Below are 21,874 nucleotides of genomic sequence, written 5' to 3' on the forward strand. Positions count from 1 at the left end.
CAAAGTTACATGAGGCAAAAATGAGGATCAACAAATTGTGAACTGAAAGTTGATTAATACTAAAGACTCAGCTGGAAAGCAGGCAGGTTTGGGTCGGTCCTGCATGAGCAATGCCAAGGATAATGGATTTATCCAAAGGATGCCAGGATTACTTAAGAAAGTAGTATGGTTTTGAGTCTTACAAGGAGACAAATTAGGTAAGACTTAAATGCAAAGCGGTCTTGGATGAAATAGTCAAAAACTGGTTGTGAATTCCAAGGAAAAACTAAGAAACCAGGAAAATGAGTTACTAGAACTAAAAAATTTCATTAAGATAGGAAACAAATCAGAAATATTATCTATTAAACAATAGAAAAATATGGCCAACCTATAAATCATTAGTCTGAAATCAAAATAGCTCTAAAAATAAAGTTTTGTTTTTTATTTTAAAGTTTGGGTGAAAATTCATTGTTGGTGGCAAATCTAACCAGATGAGGCTGTTTGGTCTCACATGGCTTACTAGTGTGACTTACCACATGCTCTGCTTAGACATATCGGTGCGAATGTGTTTGCCTCCAGGATTATAAAACACAGTACAGTGTTGTAAGGAGAGCAGGTCCTTTGTCCCAGCTGCCCGGCTAGCTTACACCCAAAATAATCACACAGAAACTGTATTCATTTAAACACTATCTGGCCCATTAGCTCTAACTTTTTATTGGCTAATTTTTACATCTTAATTTAACCCATTTTTGTTAATCTGTGTATCGCCACATGATTGTGGTTTACCGACAAGATTCTAACCAGCCTCTGTCTCAGGAAGAAGACCCATGGTGTCTGCCACTCTGCCCTTCTTCCCAGCATTCAGTTCTGTCTCCTCCGCCTACCTAAGTTCTGTCCTATCAACTAGGCCAAGGCAGTTTCTTTATTCATCCAATAAAAGCAACACACAAACAGAAGGAACTCCTACACCAGCACAGATACTGTGTCATCTTTGTGAAGTCTAGAAAGTTTCACAATTTTGAAATATGTCTAGTGATAAATGCCTGCTAACAAAAAACTCCTAATTCTTGGTGTGTGTGTAAATTCTTGTGGCAAGGCATGCAACACTAGTTAAAGATCAGGAAAACAAATTGAGATGCACAAAGAAGTAGTGAGAACATGGAGCATAGGAAACCCAGAGGGACATAATCAAATGGGACTTGTAAGCAATGCCCCGCCCTGAGACAGGGAACAGGCCCAGGGAGTTGGAGTAACTTGGCTAGGGCTAAATAATGAGGAAGAACTGAGGCTGGAACCCAGGTCCTTACTCAGCAGCATACTTTCTACTATCCTGACATCTGAAAATAGCAAAAAGGAAATGTTGGCGGGTGGTCTATAGAATTAACCAGACTAGCTTTAGTATAAAATATTTAGCTTTAATAAGGGCAAGAAAAGGGGGACTTACAAAGCCAGAGTTTCCGCGAAGCACGGGGAAAACCAAAGAGGAAGCGGGGAGCACACCCGCAAGACTTTATAAGCAAATATTAGCCTAAGGGGATCACGCCCTACAAACAAGGTGATTGGTTGGGCTTCCCTTTCATCTCCCCCTTTTGTCTAAATAAGATAGAACCAAACCAAATACAACTATATACAATAGGAACAAATAATAAATAGAAAATTACAAATAGCAAACAATATTAAGCAAGAAACATATAACAAAAGTTTTACTAAACATTTTATTTTAAGGAGTCTAAATAATGTAGAGAGTAACTACAATTATCTAATCTTTAACTCCATCAAAGATCTGAGAAGGGAAGTAATATTATTTAAGCAACCAGGAAGTACAAACAAAAAACTTCCAAAATGTGCAATAAATGTAGAGACAACTGACTACCTGGGCAATCACCCAAAGTCTCATTTGCAATGTTGAGTCAACCAACTTTGGCTAAGGCCTAACATAACTGACATACCATTATCAAAGGCAAGGAACTTTTTTAGTACTATCCTACCCTGTCTTGGCAAGATAAGACAATCCTGTTTTATCCACTTATGGATATTTTGTATCTTTGTCAGTAGTAGAAGTATGGGCTATTCTTTACCCAAAGGCCAGTTCTGCCAAGAAGACAAGCTCCCAGTGGAGTGTCTTTGGTGCTCAACATTCTCTCGGGAGTAGAGCGGTGTTGCCAGGAGTGATTATGTCTCGTTGTCATGGAATTCTAGGTTAGATTAAAGGCCATTTTTTACAGCTCTTCAAAGAGGTTGAAGATTATACTATCTATACTAAATATAATCTCTATGTATCTAAAAAACCTGATTATCCTAAAAATAAAGATGACAAACATATATGACTATTGATTAAGCTTCATGATTGGCACTAAACTGTTGGCGGGTGGTCTATAGAATTAACCAGACTAGCTTTGGTATCAAATATTTAGCTTTAATAAGGGTAAGAAAGGGGGGACTTGCAAAGCCAGAGTTCCCATGAAGCACAGGAAAAAACAAAAAGGAAGCGGGGAGCACATCCGCAAGATTTTATAAGTAAATATTAGTCTAAGGGGATCACGCCCTACAAACAAGGTGTTTGGCTGGGCTTCCCCTTCAAGGAAAAGCATGTGGAAAAATTAAATGACAGAAACATCTTCCTTTTTCAAAGGAATTTTAATGATTGACTGCATTAAAAGTTATCATTAACACTGCCTTTATTAAAAATAGAAAGTAAACTGACTAAATAGCCCACAGCAGCTATGAGAGCAAGGAACTGAGAGAACAGAACATCAGAAGTGAATGATTAACCTGAAACATTTACATCAACTGGCCCTGAAGACTTCTATCCCCAGTATGAAAAATAAATGGGCAGAAATGCCTATTGAACAAGATGATTGAAATCAGGGAGCAGTCAGCTACCGCTTCTAAGTGAGGGAGGAGATGTGTTGAAGACTGAAAAGGGAACACTCTGGGGTCATGCTTTATTTGGCAAGAAAAGGGAAGAAAAGAGAAGGGCTGCAAATTAAAGACTTTCAAAATTTACTTGGATACTTTAAAAATGATCACCAAACCCACTTGTAGCCACCTACAGAGTAATAATCAGCAAGCTTTGTGAAGAACAAGCCTGGGCAAATGTAATTGCTTTTCTTTATTCCCTGACAGTCTTGGCAGATCAAGGAGAAGTAAGCAGTCTACATAACCTCTTAATTTTAGCAAGGCTTCAGATAAAGTTTATCAAGTATTTATATAAGCATCAGTAAAACTAGGAAAATAGAACCCAGACCTCATCAGAATCCATTTAACTGAAAATTATTTGCAATGTATTAAGCACAAGGAATGATGTACTATTTATTTTAGCAAGGCTTGACATGGTCAGTTAGTCCCACTGTTGACATTTTTTGTTTCTTAGAAGAAACCAAAAAAATAAAAATAAAAAGGTAAATATTACACATCTACAAAAAATTTTACATATTTATAACACGGTTAGGAATTAAGTGGACTTCAGATAATAGGGCAGGAAAAAAGCTACAAAAATCCCTTGAAAATCTGATTATGGTCAGTAATGCAGCATTGAGGGATAATGGAATGCATAAGAAGGCTTCTCAGAGTTAGCTACCATGGGTAAATCTGTTTGACTACAAAAGAGCAAGCACTGTCCAGATGATTCCACATTCGTAGTGATTGAACTAATCAAACTACATGATCAAATGCTTTAGCCCTATGAACCAATGTTGGCCTTTTAGAACCAGGCAGTTAATCACCTACTCCTAAGAATAAAATTAAATTACAAAATATAATTATAGCAGACTTTGAAGATGAAAGTGCAGCTTATTCTGAGAAGCAATGATATACATTTCTAATTTTAGTCGGCAATCAAATATTTGGAATAGCGAACATGAAAAAATTTCAGATATTCCTATGTTCAGTCCTTTACTTATATGGTTTCATCATTCAGCGTGAATCACCAGTTGAAAGCACCTGATTAAGTCAAGTCCAAAGCACTCAGAGATATCTATGCTTTCAGTCCCCATTCTGAGTACAGCTCTGATCTGTTGTGTACTCTGTTGGACCAGAAGACTTTGTTCATGCTCAAGAACAATGGACTAAAGGGTCTCCCTCTTAAGTCACACAGTGTTATCTGCTTTAAATGATCTGGCATTTCCTTCTCAACTCTTTCAGAACTAGCTTTCGTTTGTGAATCTCCCTTAAAGGACTGAGATATAAGGTGTCCCACTAAAATGTTAGTAGGCTCCAAGTAGAATAAAAAAATACTATCAGAAAAACTCAAAAGATTAGGTGTGTTCAACTCTTTTGGGAGTGGTGATGGAGAAAGCTCAGACTAAAATTCCCTAACATTTATGAAGAAAAACTAAAGAAGCCAACATCATTCATATAGAGAGAATGACCACACGTCATGTACCTTTTTTTGTCTTCAACAACATGGCAGTCAATAGAATTCTTCATGCAACGCAAAGAAGGGTCAGTTACGACACAATATTAATGAAAGAATCTATGACAGACTACTGGATAGACTTCAGTCCATGCACATTCTGATCTATTGGCAATGGGATGTCAGTACTTACCAAGGGAGACTGTCATGACTGATCAGCAACATCTCCTATGTGTAATGGGAGAATAGCAGTACATCACACACACACACACACACACACACACACACACACACTCATGTCATATTTTAACACAGAAGACAGAACAGTATTTTGAATTTGTAAAGCACTTTCTCAGCATTTTTACACATTATGTTGTGCTCAAAAACTTCTCCATGGTTGGGCAGAGCAAGCATTACTTCCACTTAGTTTGAAAGTGGACAAAGAGTGATAACTGACCTGCCCAAAGTCACTCAGATAGTTAAATAACAACAGCTCTATTACAGTCCAGATTCCTTTATTTCCTTAATGATCTGCTCTTGTCTTTATAGTAAAGGGCTGCTAGTACAGAATGACATTCAGATGTTCTAGATTTCTACTAAGGCCAGTGGTGGCAGCGTATGACTTTAATCTCAGCACTTGGGAGGCAGAGGCAGGTGGATCTGTGTGACTTTGAGGCCAGTCTGGTCTACAGAGAGAGTTCCAGGACAGCCAGGGCTGTTACACAGAGAAAAACAAATTAGAAAAAAGAGAGGAGGAACATGTTTAAACAACTACACAGATTTAAGTCATACTAAAGAAATAAAGTCATACTAAAGTTGCTAGCTAACCTTTGGCATCTGTAACTAAAAAGAAGCCTATTATAGGACATTCTTTGAGAAAATAGCAGTTGTCTCCAAAACCCTTGAAAAGCATAGGAAAAACATTTATAAGTTTTAATTAAAGAAGCCTACATTCAAATCTCTCTTCTCATTTTCCTAGGTGGGTAACCTAGGACTGACTTAACTTCCTGGGGCCAGTTCTGAACTGGAAACAGTATCTTGAATCAGAGGTATCAAGACAATAATATCAAACGACACTATGAGCTTCCTTCCTGTCCTTTTCATCAGCAAAACCTTCCTATTCACTTCTTATACTAAAAATTTTCAGAAATAAAAGAAGAGGAGAAGCTGGGGTACAGCTCAGTGACAGAATGCTTGACTTCCAGTGGCCCTGTGTCCAATCCCACCACATGGAGAGAAAGAGGAGAGAGAGTGCAGTAGGAGAACGTAGCTATGAAAAGAAAATGACTGCTTAAAATATCTAAACATAATTCCTGTTTTGTGGTTTGCTTAATGCAGACAGTCCCCACTGGACTCTAAGTCTTAAAGAGAGGAACAAAACACATCTAAGTGAAATGCCTGGACTCCATACAATTCCTTAAGAATGCTCAGTACAAAAGATACCAGAAAGAGAAATCCCCCAACCTCATTTTCTCAGATGCAAAGAACAGAAGAGCCCAGATATAGACTAATGGGAGGGTCTTCTGTAATCCACACATTAAGAGACAGAACTTACACTTAGTCTGTTATTACAACCCAAACTCCTTTCGAATTCCAGTTACCAGGGAAGCTGAGACACTGGGGCAGGATGGTTACAAATTCAGCACAGGCAACAGTGAGAACACCATTGCAGATAAACAAATACACAAGAATGAAATGTTCTTCATTTTTAAAAAGCAACAGAGATGTTAGCATGACAGCAACAGCTCACATTTATAATCCCAGCACCCCAGAATCGGAGGTAGGACTCCAATAAGTTCAAAAGCAGCCTAGGCTACATAGTAAGTTTTGGCCAGCAAGGACTACAGAGTAAATTCCACTTCAAAATAAAATAAAATAAAATAAAATAAAATAAAATAAAATAAAATAAAATAAAATAAAAGCAACAGGGTGCTCACTCGGCCAACAGTCTCATTTTTAAACTGAACCATGGAAATGTCCTTTGAAAAACAAAGCATTTAAAACAAAGACTTCAAGAGAAACAGTATGCTGATGTGCCTGCCGAGAACTAGAGGACACTCAGATACTATTCAAGCAAAGCAACAGCTGCAGTACTCATAGCAACACAGGTGATATTTACAGGAAGGCATGACATATGCAGAAAGAGTCATATCTTCACTAGATACCACTGTCATTATCCTCTACCCACCCTTTTTGGCTTGCTTTTTTGTTCAATGCTGGGACTGAACCCGAGGCCTTGGCCATATTACCCAAATGCTTTATAACCGGGCTACAGCCCCCAAGCCCTTTTATTTGCCCTCTGATAACTGTAGTTACCACCCAAGAGTCATTTTCTTCAGGGATAAATCAACGAAGGATTAAGGATGCCACACATTCTACTTTAATCCAGTTCTGTTATTGACCATCTATAAAAACAAAAGCAATCCTTTCCTTTTTCTAAGAAACCTTTTAATGAACAATGCATTAGAAAAAACACAAACACAAAACTGCCTCATTATAATCATTAAGGTAAATTAGTTGGGTCCAATTCTAAGCCCCTAACACCTGCCATGATGCTCTCACTCACTGGTTATCTGGCCAGTGCAGCTGAGAGTTCAGAAGCTGCTTGTTATCACCAAAGCATAGTGGACAGGGAGTATTAATGGCCTTCTTAGACTGGCAATAAACAAGGAGTTTGAAACTTCAGTTGGTTTAAGGAAAAAATGAAGTTACTTTTTGGTAAGTGAAATTTTCAGAACTGTCTTCACCGATTCTATAGATATTGAGTAAAAACAAAGAGCCTGTCTAAAGCTTGAAGGCTGATTAAAAGAATACTTCTGTGTCAAGTCCGAGTCTAAGTCTTTACAAAGAACTCAACAGTTTATAAAAAGAAGATATATTTTAAGCTTGACTCCAACCTCTAAGAAAGAAAAACTCTGTTTGTGGATCTGTGGAATTATTTTCTGAAAACTCTTAAGTGTTAGAAAGAAATCAGAAGACAGGTGGATCTCCTCAGACTGTCTTAAGACAAAAATCCCTGCTAAGGTCATTATCACCAATATCAGTCACTGGCTCTGTCTTAATTTACCTTCTACCAAAGATCTAAGCCATCTCATTACACTATGGCACTGTCATGGCCCAGTAAAAACAGCAAACAAAAAGCCAGGAAACAGCGGAGAAGGTGAAGCCCATCTCTTCGTAAGAGTAAATTAACCAGATGCCTTGGTGTGTGAACAGGAGACAAACCCTGACTGCATCTCTTGAATGTAAGGCTTGAAAACAACTTCCATAGATTTGAGAGCTTCCTCAGAAATGGAAATGACCCGATGGGATGGAGATCATTCTTTTCCTTTTTCAGCATCTGTCTCCTAGTGGACCCATGTGGACCACAGACCACTATTGTCAACTCACCTCGGGCTTCTTGCAGTTTCTTGAGCTCTGCTTCCCGCTCTGTTTTGCTCTGTTTGCTCCGAACCCCAAGGGCGCTGATGACTAACCTTCTGGCTAGGGCTGCTGAAGTCTCAGGTCGCTCCTTTGCTGGCTGGAGAAACTCTGGGGAAAAAAGGAGTAAGAAGCAGTAAGGAAGAGAAACTACTACAGCTACAAGTGATTTAATTCAGTAATTAACATACAAAACAGACTAACAAGGGTGGTATCAGCAGTAATTAATACAACCCCGATAGATGATGATCTGAGGAAATTAGTATGGCAAAGCACAAATGACCCTAGCTGCATTATCTGCATTAGGACCCAACAACCGAAATGTCATCAGAAGCTGGTCACTGTACTGCTCGCCCTTAGTCTCTCCCACACTTCCAGTGGCTGCTCAGAGGGCATTATTTCTGTCCTTAAAATCATACCAATAGAAGTATTAGCACACACACACACACACACACACACACACACACACACACAAAACAGTGTCTATTGAGTTCTGGATGGTGTGAAACTGCTGGAATGAACAAGGACGTCACCATCTATCAGGAACAAAGGCAGAGGTTGTGGGCTCACCAGCACAAGCTCTAGCTTTGGCCTTGGCTGCTCTTGTGGCCTGTGACAAGGGCCGAATCTTCACCATGGTATGCTTAATCCCCAGAGCATCACGAGCTGCGAGGAAAAACAGACATAAGGAAGTAAAGTGATGCAGAAGAAAACTTAGGGTAATTTCTTATAAAGCATTTATTCTTAGAAGTTATGTTTGTTGGTTTTCATGGCAAGAAAAAAGAAGATCCTACAATACAGAACATCTGCACACTAAGATCGCTTTAGAACAGAGATTAGACCAAACTCAGCCATTGGACTTTCTGTTTTGGTAAATAAAGCTTTATGAACAGAGCCATACCCATTTGCACACTGTAGCTGCTTTCTTGCTACAATACCCAGGTTAGGTGAGGATAGAAGCTTTTTTGCCTTTTTTGCTACAATGCTGGGTTAGGTAACGACAGAAGATTTTTGCTCCACAAAGCCAAAAATATTTTATCTAGCCCACAAAAATCCATGCTCTAGAGATGGTTTAGACAGGAACTAGCAAGCCAGCATCTCTGCATAAGCTCGGTTATGAGCCCAGGATATGTATGTGTGCAAAAGACCAATCATATATTCAGAGAGGAGCTACTACAAGAAATCTCACTAGAAACACTATTTCAAATTCATTTGTCTGAGGGGAAAAAATACTGTAAAATTTAGTCTCACTATGGTCTTCATAATGCCTGACATTTATGTATGCAAATAGCCTGGGAGGACGTACCTACCTTTCCAAATACCAAATGCTAGATTAAAGAGAAGGAGGAGAGAACATTGGGTACCAAGCCACATGTCTCAAAAACCAGTACTTATTCTACTACAGATACTGGCTGAGCAAAGTTCCAATTGGCTGGAAAAGAAGAGAAATAAGAACAAGAAGTAGGAGAAGATAAACAGTAGGAGGGACCTGGAATTCCTGAGAGTCACTAGACAGATACCTGTGATTGGACTGGAGAATATTCCTAGGGCATGTGTGTCATCTACCCATTTAATATCAAATCCTTTCTTTCTGTAACAAAAGAAAACAATTTTTACATTTCTTAAAATTTGTTTTATGAAATGTCTTTAAAATAGTCTTACAAAGCATTTCATAAGATAGAGGAATAGGGATAGTGACATAAAAAATAAAAACAGCCTGGCACATAGAAGCCACTAAAATTTAAAAGCAATAATACAATCATAAAGAATTACCTGGGAGCATTTTATAGATGCCAACTAATTAATCCTCACAAATCTGCTGGAGATGTAAAGTATTTAATGCACTATTTTCAAGAGATGTCCTTATGAGGAGAAATGAGAAGGGATGAAAAAGGAAGCCAAAGGAGCTAAAGAGGAATACAGGAAGTCAGGGAAGTCACCTGGATTTGATGCAAATGTAACCTGTGTGTTGGAATGGGTACTACACTGCTAGAGATGTAATTCAACTGTAAAAATAAGTAAGTCAAATAATAAAAAATACAACTATATTCACAAATGCTTACTACTCTTTCTTGTTGTAGAAGGAAAATAAGGTGTGTGTATATGGGAGTGGGGGGAAGGAACAACCATAGTTAGCCAGAAAAATTTAAAAAAGAAACAATGAACATTTAATACTAGAAATAAAATTACCTTTTTACTTTAAAACAGAGCTACACAATGAGCACAAAGAATATCAAGATTACAATACACACACATTTAAATATATATGTATATATATTTAAAATTCCCTTAATGCATGAATACATTTTAGTTTGATTAAATCCACCCTCACCATGCCCAACTCCTAAGCATTCAGAAGGTGTGTGGATACTATACCAACTGAGCAAAATGATAGTAGTAAGTTCTCTCTGGGGTCTATGACCTTTCCAGCTACAGGTTCTTAGTCATGTTCACAGTACCAGGCATAAATTCCTCCTGCTAGGCAGGCCTTACATCTAATCAGACAGTGAGTGGCTACCACCTCTACCTCAACTCATGTGTACTATTGCACCGATGGACATATATGGCTGCAGGAATCATTACTGTAGCTCCCAGGGTCCACAATTGGATAAGACTTATTGGTATTTTTTTCTCTCCTGGCAGCCTGAGGCACGATGGAAGCTAGCCATCAATGAGGAAAACAGAAATGAGATTGTCCACAACAGGCCAAGACCATGATAATGAGCACTCGGAAGACAACTTTTAAACCAACAGTGCTCACTAATTTTATTATTAATAGCAATAATCACCAAGGAGATTAATGTTGATGGAGATGGTATAAAGCAAAGTTGACTCTGGGATCTGACCCAGGTATGATTATACACTTCTGCATCATGACCTTTAAAAACTTATAAACCACTATAAGAGAAAAATACTAACCTAGCTTTCCCTTCTTAATTTCCTTGACAGAAAAAGTAATAAAGGAAACTTGACTTAAGTTGAACCATGCTATAAAATGACCACAGGAGTGAAAACTTGAGTTCAACAGTAAGAGCCTCTGCTGCAGAGTAGAAAAGATGGGAAAGACCTTGACAGCTAAAAGCCTCGTCTTAGCCCTTGAGACTTCAGTCCTTTTAAATCCTTTTGAGAATGGCTTTAGATTTTATAGAAAATGCTTTCACAAATATAGTTAGGAAGAGACAAAGCAAAGAGAAGCAAATGACTCAAAAGAATTAACTATCCTTAAGCCCAGAATGCCTAAAACTCAATACTGAGGAGGTGAAGATGGGAAGATTTTTGAGTTCAAGGCTGGCCTAGGCTGCACAGAAAGAGACTTTGAAAAACAAAAATAGCAGCAAAACCCAATAATCTCTGAAGAAATTCTGGACATGGACAAAATGGCCCTATTTTATTAATGACAGTCTACTTTTTTCAGTAATAATCTAAGGTAGCTCGAATTTGAGACTTAGACTGCGCTTAAGGCTCTATTAGGAATTGAACAGCACCTGATACTGGGTCTTAACAAAACTGAACTAATGAATTACCTACACTACACATTTACATTAAGGCTTATGGTATAGATTAAATGTCTTCCGGAATCCATTCCTGCTTCCTTTCAGTTGTGTTCCCCCAATGGAGCTTAACTGATACAACAAGTATATAGCTGCTAGTTAATTTCATCTATTCTAGTACTTTACCTAACAATTCTTCCTTGAGACTAAGACACACGGCAGATGTGGTGGTAAACCCCAGCACTTCTGAAAGCTGAGGACTAAGAGTTCAAGGCCAGCCTGGGCTACCTAGATCCTATCTTAAACCAAACCAAAAGCCAACCATTTTTATAAATAAAGTTTTACTTTCTCAACCACACTCATTTGTTCAGATCCTGCCTATGGCTCTTCTGAGACACACGGAGCTACCTGAAATATTCTCTCTCTGATCCTTTAAGAAAGAATTAGGAACTATGCTCTGAAACAGAATCTTACAAATTCAATGTAAAATTGGGATCTGGCAGAGCATTTCTATAATCTGGGCATCTGGGATAGAAATAAACTGAATTTTAAGTTTAAATTTGCAGCACCAGATAGACTTGATTCATTTTCAACAGCAGGAGTGAAATACTGAAGTATACTCTCTTCTAGACCCTGAACATCTTTTTCTTAATAACCTTCAGGCTTAGCTTTCTGTTCCTGGCTCTGTTTTTTATTGTAAGCTAGAAATAATATATATACTTCTGATTCCTTTACCTTCTTCTAAAATGTACCATCCACGTATATATCAAGGGTTAGCATAAATGTTCTGAAGACCACTTGTAACATCCCTGAACGCCTCACTACATTTAATAATATAAAACTGAATGAATTGTGAGTGTAAAGAACTGTTGTGTGTGTACAACTGAACTGAGCCAAGAAAGGCATCTTATGGTTAAAATCCTAGCACTCAAAAGGGTGAACTGGGGAAGAGTATCAGGCCAGCTGGGATTACATGGCAACCCTGTCCAAACAAAACAAACAAACAAACACCAGCAAAAAAGTTAGTTGAATGACTTGGGAAACTAAGTAAAGTTACTTTAAAAACAAGCAACAAAAAAACAGCCCATGGAACTATTCACTCTGAAAACTCTGAAGATCTGTTAAAATGTCTTGTCCCTTTAAAGATTTGAGTCTATAAATTACAGACAAGGTAATATGATTGTCAGGAACTGTCCAACCAACACCAGCAAAGGAAAAGTGAGGTACAACTGGACAGTACATGAAGTAATTAGACACTTATACGGGTCAAAATAAAACATCTGTGACATTTAACAATTAAAAAAACACTCCCCATTTGACTTTTTCTGAGCAGTCAGAAAAACCTCAAATCAACAATATAATTTGAAGACTCTTGAAATGTTAGCACTCTTGGCATGTGGCACATGAAAAGGCATAGAAGTTTTACAAGGGGTCCTCTCTTTTTCACTGGCCTTAATGGCAAAAATACAATCCAAAGACAAACATCAACTCACATTAAAAATATAACTAAATTCCCCCAAAAGGAAGACACTGTGAACAAGTACTAATATGAACAAAAGTTAATGAGAAGCAAACTACAACTAAAGTAGCTTCAGCTAACAGAAGGGCTACAGGTGGCTACGCTCAATGTACTTAATGAAATAGAAAAAAAATACTGAAAACTGAAGATATATGGAGAAAAAACTGTAAAAATATGACCAGGCAGACTTTAAAAATTTTTAAGATACAATATAAATATTTAACAATTTAGCACAGCTTGGAATAGATAAAATAAACTAGAGCCCCAAAACCAAAGAAATTATTCAGAAAGTCTGAAGGGAAAAGAGAAGGAATATACAAAAGAGTGGTAACAAGAAAATTAAGTGAGAAAATCTAATACACACTCAATTTGTGTCTTGGACTAGGTGAAGAGAGACTGGGTCTGAGACAATACTGAAGAGACAATGTCTAAGACCTTTACAAAATCAATGAAAATATTAATCACTGATTAAATAAGCCCACATAATTGCAATGTGGGTAAGTTTGAAAAAAAAAGGTACAAAATCCACACCACAGTAAAAATGATCAATATTAAAGTCAAAGAGAAAATTTTAAGAGCATCCAGAGAAGAAAGAGATTATAATCAGAAGTGGCATGAGAACTGTCAGCTAAACTCTCACCCAAAAAGAAAGAAAATTGCATTAGGGTATCTTCATGTCTCTGAGAGAAAAATAACTGCTAATCTATAATTAATAACATACACACAACATAAATCTTTTCAAGAATAAAGGACTGGGGTGTAGTTCAGTGGTAGAGCATTATCTAACAGACACAAGACTCAGAACTGTAACAACACCTGAGCTTGTTACTGGAAAACCATTAGTGAGTAAAATGATAGACTATATCTCATTCAGGAAGAAAATGAATCAAATAGTCATGAGAACGTATAAGTTAAACAGACCTTGCAGTATTTTTAGAAAGAGGCAAAGGAAAAAAAAACCAGTTTTAGCCACTAATAGTTTAAGCACACATTTTTATAATTACTAGAGTAACCACCAAAGAACAGAAACATTACATTAAAAAATGCAATGTTAAAAAAGTCAACCTATAAGTCTAGAAAAGGGGGGGAAAAGATAGGAGAGGTATACTCAGAAGAATGACAGGCAAATATAAAACCAAATACTTGGATATAAGTTCAAATACATCAATAATTACAACAAATATAAATGGACTAAATGCACCTCCCAGACAGACTTAGGAGTCATCACCAACAATGGTCTTTGTAAATGTCTATCAAGCCTACCTGGCCCTTTCAAGGAACTGAAGACCAGTCTGATTTACAGCCTTTCTAAGGGAACAAAACACAAACCCAATGCTAAAATCAACGACTTTTTAAAATTATTAAGATAACTTTCTCTCACCTTATCTGTCATTTGGAACCACTTGCAAATACTTACTGGTAACTACAGAAAATCCGTAAAAGGTCTTCTGTACGAAATTCTTGAGGAAAGTCATAAATTTCAATGACATGTGGGAATTCACATTCACTGAGGTCGATATCAGGAAGTTCGTGGCTGTAATAATCAAATCTAGGCTCCTGGATGCTTTTTCTGTTCTTCATATTCCCTGACAACTAGAGAGGAATAAACATAGTAAAGAGCCTGACAGTGGGAAATCAAGGCATTATAAAAGTATCCTTCCATGTATAAACAATCTTGCTCCCATCGCCACATCCCTCTTAACTTTTGGCACTATTTCTGTATTGGTGGTCTTTGTGAATACTGGGTGTTTATAATACTGGGTGGAACATGAGGAAAGGTATGAAAATCTCTGCAGGTGAGCAAGTCATAAAATTTAACTTGTTTCTATCAGTTATCATGTGAGAAAATATAGTCTCAGCGGTGTGTGGATGTAGCGCAGTGACACAGCATGTCTAGCACAGGAAAGGGAATGGCTGGAGGAAGGACAGCCAGAATGACTGATAGAATGAGTTCTAAGAGGCACATCCTGGAAACCAAGACAACAGCTGAACAGACAAGCTAACATTTGTATTAACTGGGCTCATTGTTCATATCCACCTCATAATTTCTTTTCTGGAAGTGACCAAAAATAAAGTTTTAAGAATGAAAAACGTTTAGTCTACCTTTTGTTCTATATTAAAAAGTGAGAAAGCTTACAAAGAAATTTGTTAAGACAAATGTAAGTAGCATAAGCAGTTACACTCAAGGTCCCTAGAATAAGAGCTACCTAAGGCTATAAAAGAATTAATAGTAATGAAGCTGCTATTAAAAGGGAAACTAAGAAACCCTTTAAGCTACTAACTGCACACACTGGAAGTATTGGAAAACGGGAGGTGCAGCAAAGCCACGGCACCATGGTGTCACCAGGTCTTGGAGGAAACAAGATTAAAGGTGATTAAAAGCAAACTAGGCCCCTTTGAGCACTCCCTCTGTGATGGCATATTTCCTTCACCATCATCATCATCACCATCATCAGGAAGGAAGGACGGAGAATTTATACTGCCATAGATACATCTTCTCTCCTTAGATGTAATCAAATTATTGGGGAGGGATGAAAAGGGAAGGTAATTTAGACATTATTCTTGTGCTTCTAGTTTAATTTCCCCACTAAATCCTGTTTTACATCTAAAAACATGGGGATAATAACAATACCTCCACTCAGAGACAGACATGAGATGTGGTAGGTGTTTGGCATAATACTGCTTGGTACACAGATATTAAAAAGAAAAAGACGAAAAGATAGCCCACTTTTACATGTCAGGCACCATGGCAGCTTCAATGTGTCTAAACAGAGAACAAGAAAAGGCTGCTCCTGCAACTGCACCAACTAAGGCATTTATCAGTTTTTCCTGGGTGTACACGAAATCTAAGACTGTCAGATAACCAAGTGGTCCCCGTTAGGTTTCAAAACTGGGACAAAGGTTTATCTATCATATCATATATCATATATCATATCATAGTAGACACTGGTCACCAGGTTCTCCCTGCATCCCTTAGTTTCTACCTGTTACAGGATCCTCCTGACTAGCACACCTACCACCTATCCTAAACTCCAACCCAGTCTCTGGCTGCCCTTCCCCCAGTTGCCCTTCCCTATATACTCCAGCCATTTTGGTTACCTGCTCTCTTTATACCTTTGAGCCTACTGGCTGCTGCACCTGGTCCCACTCTCTCTTTCCCCACCTGTCTCAGGGTCAGGTTCACTCTGGACTCTCCCAGATGTCCCTGCCTGTGGCTATGCTCACCCACATATCTACCTACAATAAACCTTCTATCCACCACATACCAAGGAGCAGTCATGTCCTTTCTTTTCCTTCCCTTTCCCTTCCCTTTTCCCCCCTCAGCTCTCCTTTCTGCATTAAGGCCATGGCAAGACATCCTCACAAGCAGGCAAGAAGATACTAGGCAGTGTAACAACTCAGAGACCCACATACTACAAAATTCTGCAGTCATTTAGAAAGCAAGTTTTATGCCAGAGGTACAACGTGATTACCAGAGCTGTATATTTAGTTTTGAAATCAGAAGTTTGACTACTACAACTCTGTTTTTTTCAAAATCACTTTGGTTATTCAGGGCCACTGTACTCATTAGGAATTTGAAGATCAGCTTATGAATTTCTGTAAAAGTAGGCATCATATGTTGTCCAATTTGGAAAGTTATTTTAATACTGTTTTCCAACAGATGAAAACGGGATATACTCTGATTTTTGTACATATTTATTTTGTGTGTACATGTGTGTAGGCTCCTGAGCAGGGATCAGATGACAACCTTGAAATAGCTGGCTTCCACCACACAGGCCCAGGGAGGCACCTTCATTCAAAGAGCCATCTTAATAGTCCCATTTGAGCTTTAGAATTACCAGTTTGAAACTTCTTTTGTTAAACTTAGTCTTAAATACTTTCTTTGTGATGCTACTGTAATGTAATTGCTTTCTTCATTTCATTTTACGGTTGCTGGCATTGACATTTTTATTTACTTTGCAAAAGCTAAACAAAACAAAGCACTGTGTATTTGTACACTTACAAATTGGGTTAAATAAGAAGTAAAATACAGACTATAAAATATCTTTGAAAATAGAAATCCTATGGACTGCTTATCAAGAAAAAGGCAAGATAGTTTGGCAAGAAAAACTAAGTAAAATTCTTTGTTCTAACCTAATTAAGAAAAACCGAATTTGTATACTTACTCTTCAATTATTGAGTATTCTGGCTTCTGAGACTAAAAACATAGTGTTAATAATAACAAAACCCTATGTAATATCAACTATATAATAGCTAATATTGATTGTCAGCATGACAGACTCTAAAATCAACTAGGCGACAAGGTTCTGGGCACATCTGTGAGGGATTATCTACACTATGGTGAGGTGGAAAGAAGCATCCAGAACAAGGGCAGAACCATTCTATGGGTCTGGGCCCTGGACCAAACAAAATGGAGAAGACTAGCTAAGCAGGAGCATTCAATGCTCTCTTCTTCCAGGCTGTAGATGCGATGTGACCAGCTGACTTCTTGTTAAGATGAACTGTAACCTAAAACTGAGCGAAAATAAGCCCTTCTTTAAACTGCTTTTATCAAGAGTATGTTACTGTGGCACAGCGTCAAGACAAGTAACTAATACATCCCATAATTCTTACTCCATACTTCATGAACATCAGGTAGAAATTCCACACCCCAGATGAGTTTTTCTGTTAACACAGATTCCATTACCATCAAGTATTACAGACTTTCTTTAAAAAGAATGCCTACTTTCTTCATGCTTTGGGTATTATTTAGAGCCATTTACATTCTATTCATAACATACTTGTGTGTGTGTGGAGACAGGAAGACAAACTGCTAATGCTCTCTCTCCTGAGAATCTCAGCAAAGTGTTGAAAGGAATTGGAGAGCTAGAAGGACAGATATATATGGGACATAAAAGAGGGAAAAGCACAAAAAAATCAGAATATAAAGATGGAAGAAGCAAAGCGAGATTGTGAAGGTAGGACCACTGCCACAGTGGGATCCAGGGATCCGGGTTAGACACACAGTACAGAGCTTTGCGGAAAGGCTGTGAGATGTGAGAAAAAGGGAGATATTCGACCACACTGTCCACTCCGAGTTTGTATTTGCATTAATTATACAAGATTAACCTTGGGCTAGGAGGCTGCATTAGCAACTAGTTGACAGAAAGTAATCACAGAGGATCACAGGGCATTGGCGGGAGGAGTAGTAGGGTGGGGCTTGGAGTGGCGCACTCTTTTCTGGTTTGGGGAAGAGAGAGGTTAGCTAATTTCAATCCAGCTTCTCTGAGCAGGCAGGTTTTTACCCCAGCCTTTGAAAATTGAGTCTCATTTATAAACAGAACAATAGAGAACAGATACTTATACTAAAAAGCTAGTTATCTTTGAGGAAACCTAGACTGCCTTATATAGTATAGTAGCTGCATGTCACGTGAAGCTATGGAGTACTTGAAATACGCCTAGTTCACATAAGATGAGCTTTAAGTATAAAGTATGTATCAAGTTTCAAAGATTTAATACAAAAACAGAATGTAAAATAAATTTTATTCATGATTTCTTACACTGAATACATGTAGAAATGGTGTTCTGGATATATTATATTAAAACACATAAATTATACATGTTTGTTCCTATTTTTTCTAAAAGAACTAGCAGAGAATTCAAACTTATTGCCAGGTGTCGTGGCACATCCCTTTAATCCCCAAACTCTAGAGGCAGGTGAATCTCTTTGCATTTGCGAGCTTGGTCTTCACAGTGATTCCAGCACAGCCAGAGCTATACAAAGAGACTATCTCAGGGAGAGATAAAAATTAAAAGTTATGCACTGCGGCTCATATTTCTATTGTAGACAACATATCTTAAGTGTTATAGGTTCTGGGGCTAAAGTCAATGTGAAATATTTATATTGTATATTTTTATGGTTAAGAAATGTTTGATTTTCAACACAATGCCCAGCAAAATTCTTCATAGACCCCAAAAGAACAGTATTCAACTTCATATGGAAAAGCAAAAAACCCAGGACAGCCAAAACAATACTGTACAATAAAAGAACTTCTGGAGGCATCACAATCCCTGACTTCAAATTCTACTACAAAGCTACAGTACTGAAAACATCCTGGTATTAGCACAAGAACAGACAAGAGGACCAATGGAACTGAATAGAAGACCCAGATATCAACCCACACATCTTCAAACACCTGATTTTTGACAAAGAAGCAAAAAAAAAAAAAAAAAATCAAATTAAAAAAAGAAAGCATATTTAACAAGTGGTGCTGGCATAACTGGATTTCAACATGTAGAAGAATGAAAATAGACCCATATCTATCACCATGAACAAAACTCAAGTCCAAATGGATCAAAGACCTCAACATAAAGCCAGCCACACTGAACCTCATAGAGGAGAAAGTGGGAAATACACTTGAACGCACTGGCACAAGAAACCACTTCCTAAATCTAACCCTAGCAGCACAGACACTGAGAGAAACAATTAATAAATGGGACCTCCAGAAACTGAAGCAAAGGACATGGTCAACAAGACAAAACAACAGCCTACAGAATGGGAAAAGATCTTCACCAACCCCACATCAGACAGAGGTTTGATCTCCAAAATATACAAAGAACTCAAGAAATTAGTCACCAAAAGATCACATAATCCAATTAAAAAAAAAATTGGAGCACAGATTTCAACAGAGAACTCTCAACAGAGGAATCTGAAATGGTTGAAAGACACTTAAGGAAATGTTCAACATCCTTAGTCATCAGAGAAATGCAAATCAAAACAACTCTGAGATTCCATCTTACACCTGTAAGAATAGCCAACATCAAAAACATTGATGACAACTTATGCTGGAGAGGTTGTGGGAAAAAGGGAACAGTTCTGCATTGCTGGTAGGAATGCAACCTGGTACAACCCCTTTGGATGTCAGTGTGGCGATTTCTCAGAAAATTAGGAAACAACCTTCCTCAAGACCCAGTAATACCACTTTTGGGTATATATCCAAAGGATGCTCAATCGTGCCACCAGGACATGTGCTCAACTATGTTCATAGCAGCTTTGTCATAGCCAGAACCTGGAAACAACCTAAATGCCCCTCAACTGAAGAATGGATATGGAAAATGTGGTACATTTACACAATGGAGTATTACACAGCAGAAAAAAATAACATCTGGAATTTTTCAGGAAAATGGATAGAGCTAGAAAACATTATTTTGAGTGAGGTTAACCCAGACACTGAAAGACAATTATCACATGTACTCACTCATAGGTGGTTTTTAAATACAAAGCAAAGAAAACCAGCCTACAAACCACAATCCCAGAGAACTTAGACAATAATGAGGACTCTAAGAGATGGATTTAATCTACATGGGAAGTAGAAAAAGACAAGATCTCCTGAGTAAATTGGGAGCATGGGGACCTTGGGTGAGGTTTTAAGGGGGAGAGGAGAATCAGGAATCAGGGAGGGGAGCAGAGAAAAATGTAGAGCTCAATAAAAATCAATTAAAAAAAAAGTAAAAAAGAAAGGTTTGATTAAAAAGAAAGAGATGAAGTTTATAATTTGATTCATTTTAATGCATCTACAGCAGATCAAAGGGAAGTTAGCAAATGATTCTGGGTAAATTATTTTCAAAATTATTATAATGTGTATATGTGATAGTGATGGAGGTGGGTCATTTGTCTATCTGTTGCTTTCATTGGTTAATTAATAAAGAAACTGCTTGGCCTTTGATAGGACAGAAAATTAGGTGGGCGGAGTAGACAGAACCGAATGCTGGGAATAAGGCAGTGGGCAGTCACCATGATTCTCCCACCTGAGGTTAAGATCTTCCTGGTAAGCCACCTCGTGGGGCTACACACATTATTAAAAATGGGTTAAAGCAAGATGTGAGAGTTAGCCAGTAATAGGCTAAAACTAATGAGCCAAACAGTGTTTAAAAGAATACAATTTGTGTGTTATTTCAGGGCATAAGCTAGCCAGGTGGCTGGGAGCCGGGTAGAACACAGCCCACTGTTCCTCACTACAGAGTGGCACTCAATGTGGTAATGAATTCCACGTAAAACCTGAGAGAGAGATTAATTTTAAACACACAAAAAAGAGTTTAACACAGCCTTTTGCTATTTGCTAGGGTGTGCTATAGAGAGATTTCCTGATTCAGCAACAACAGAAAAAAAAAAGCTGCATCATTTTAAAGCGTGGCTTCCTGGGGCTGTGCCACCGGTGCAAATTCCGGCTTTAAAACATTTCAATGGCTTTTATGGGACTGGATGTTTGTGTTCCCACTTGGGATCGGAAGGAGAGTGCTCTGAGACCATGCAGATGGCTCAGCGCTGCTTGCCTGCACCTGGGCAGAAGGCAAAATCAGGCCTAGGCAGACGGGAGAGCATGGCGGATTCCCGCCCTACACAGAGATGTTTTCAGACTGTGCAGTCCTCTGCGTGTCAGATTTGGATGTAACTTGGATGAAAAGAGTTTCTGTGCTGCACACTCAGTCTCAGAGTTAAAGTGCTGAGTGCGGCTCCCACCTGGCAGCCCCAGAGCTAGTAGAAAATGGTACGTCCTCCATTTTGATATTGGAGAGAGGTGGAGCCAACATCCACAGAAGTCCTCTGCTCTGCAGCTCAGAGACACAACTGATTCAGTCACGAGCTGCTTCACCATGTTGGACTGGGCGGGACAAGCAGGCAGTACCTGTTTTTGACCTAGGGATGTCACAGCTTAGATTCATGAGCGCTTAGAGACTTAAAGACACAAATCAAAAGTGCTCCTGGACAGTAAAGAATTACAGATTCACAATAGGATGGATTCAGACATGGAGGACCTCTAGTCGGATCACAGTGTTGGATAAATGTATGTAGGCTTGAGAGAGAGAAGAAAAAGAATATAGAGAATAAAGTTAATGGTTTTAAAAAAAAGGTAAAGTCTTTAAAGAAACAGAGTACAGATAGTTATAGATTAAGAGAAATAAAGAAAAATAAGCCACGTAAAAATGAAAAATTCACAGAGAGTCTGGATTCTTTGTATTATGTTTTCTTTAAAATTTTTGACTATAAAGGAGGTAAGTACAGAGAGACATTTCATTATATGGGCTGCCAAGCAGAACCAGAATGGATATCATAAGGGTATTATGACTTCA

At 38.2% G+C, this 21,874-nt stretch overlaps 1 protein-coding gene across 4 annotated transcripts in view; it reads right to left on the reverse strand.

Moving 5' to 3' along the window:
• R3hcc1l (R3H domain and coiled-coil containing 1 like) overlaps positions 1–21,874 on the reverse strand; it is a 91,490-nt gene that overhangs the window by 2,698 nt on the left and 66,918 nt on the right. For 3 of the 4 annotated variants that reach the window (XM_057779979.1, XM_057779977.1, XM_057779978.1), the window contains 4 exons: positions 14,181–14,356; positions 9,274–9,344; positions 8,324–8,419; positions 7,724–7,864 (listed from right to left, as the gene is read on the reverse strand). In XM_057779979.1, coding sequence (XP_057635962.1) covers positions 7,724–7,864; positions 8,324–8,419; positions 9,274–9,344; positions 14,181–14,356 — 484 coding nt within the window. Of the gene's footprint in view, positions 1–7,723; positions 7,865–8,323; positions 8,420–9,273; positions 9,345–14,180; positions 14,357–21,874 lie in introns of those variants that run through there. The other variant, XR_009057624.1, reaches the window with a different exon arrangement.

Source organism: Chionomys nivalis, chromosome 8, assembly GCF_950005125.1.
Source record: "Chionomys nivalis chromosome 8, mChiNiv1.1, whole genome shotgun sequence".
NCBI lineage: Eukaryota > Metazoa > Chordata > Mammalia > Rodentia > Cricetidae > Chionomys > Chionomys nivalis.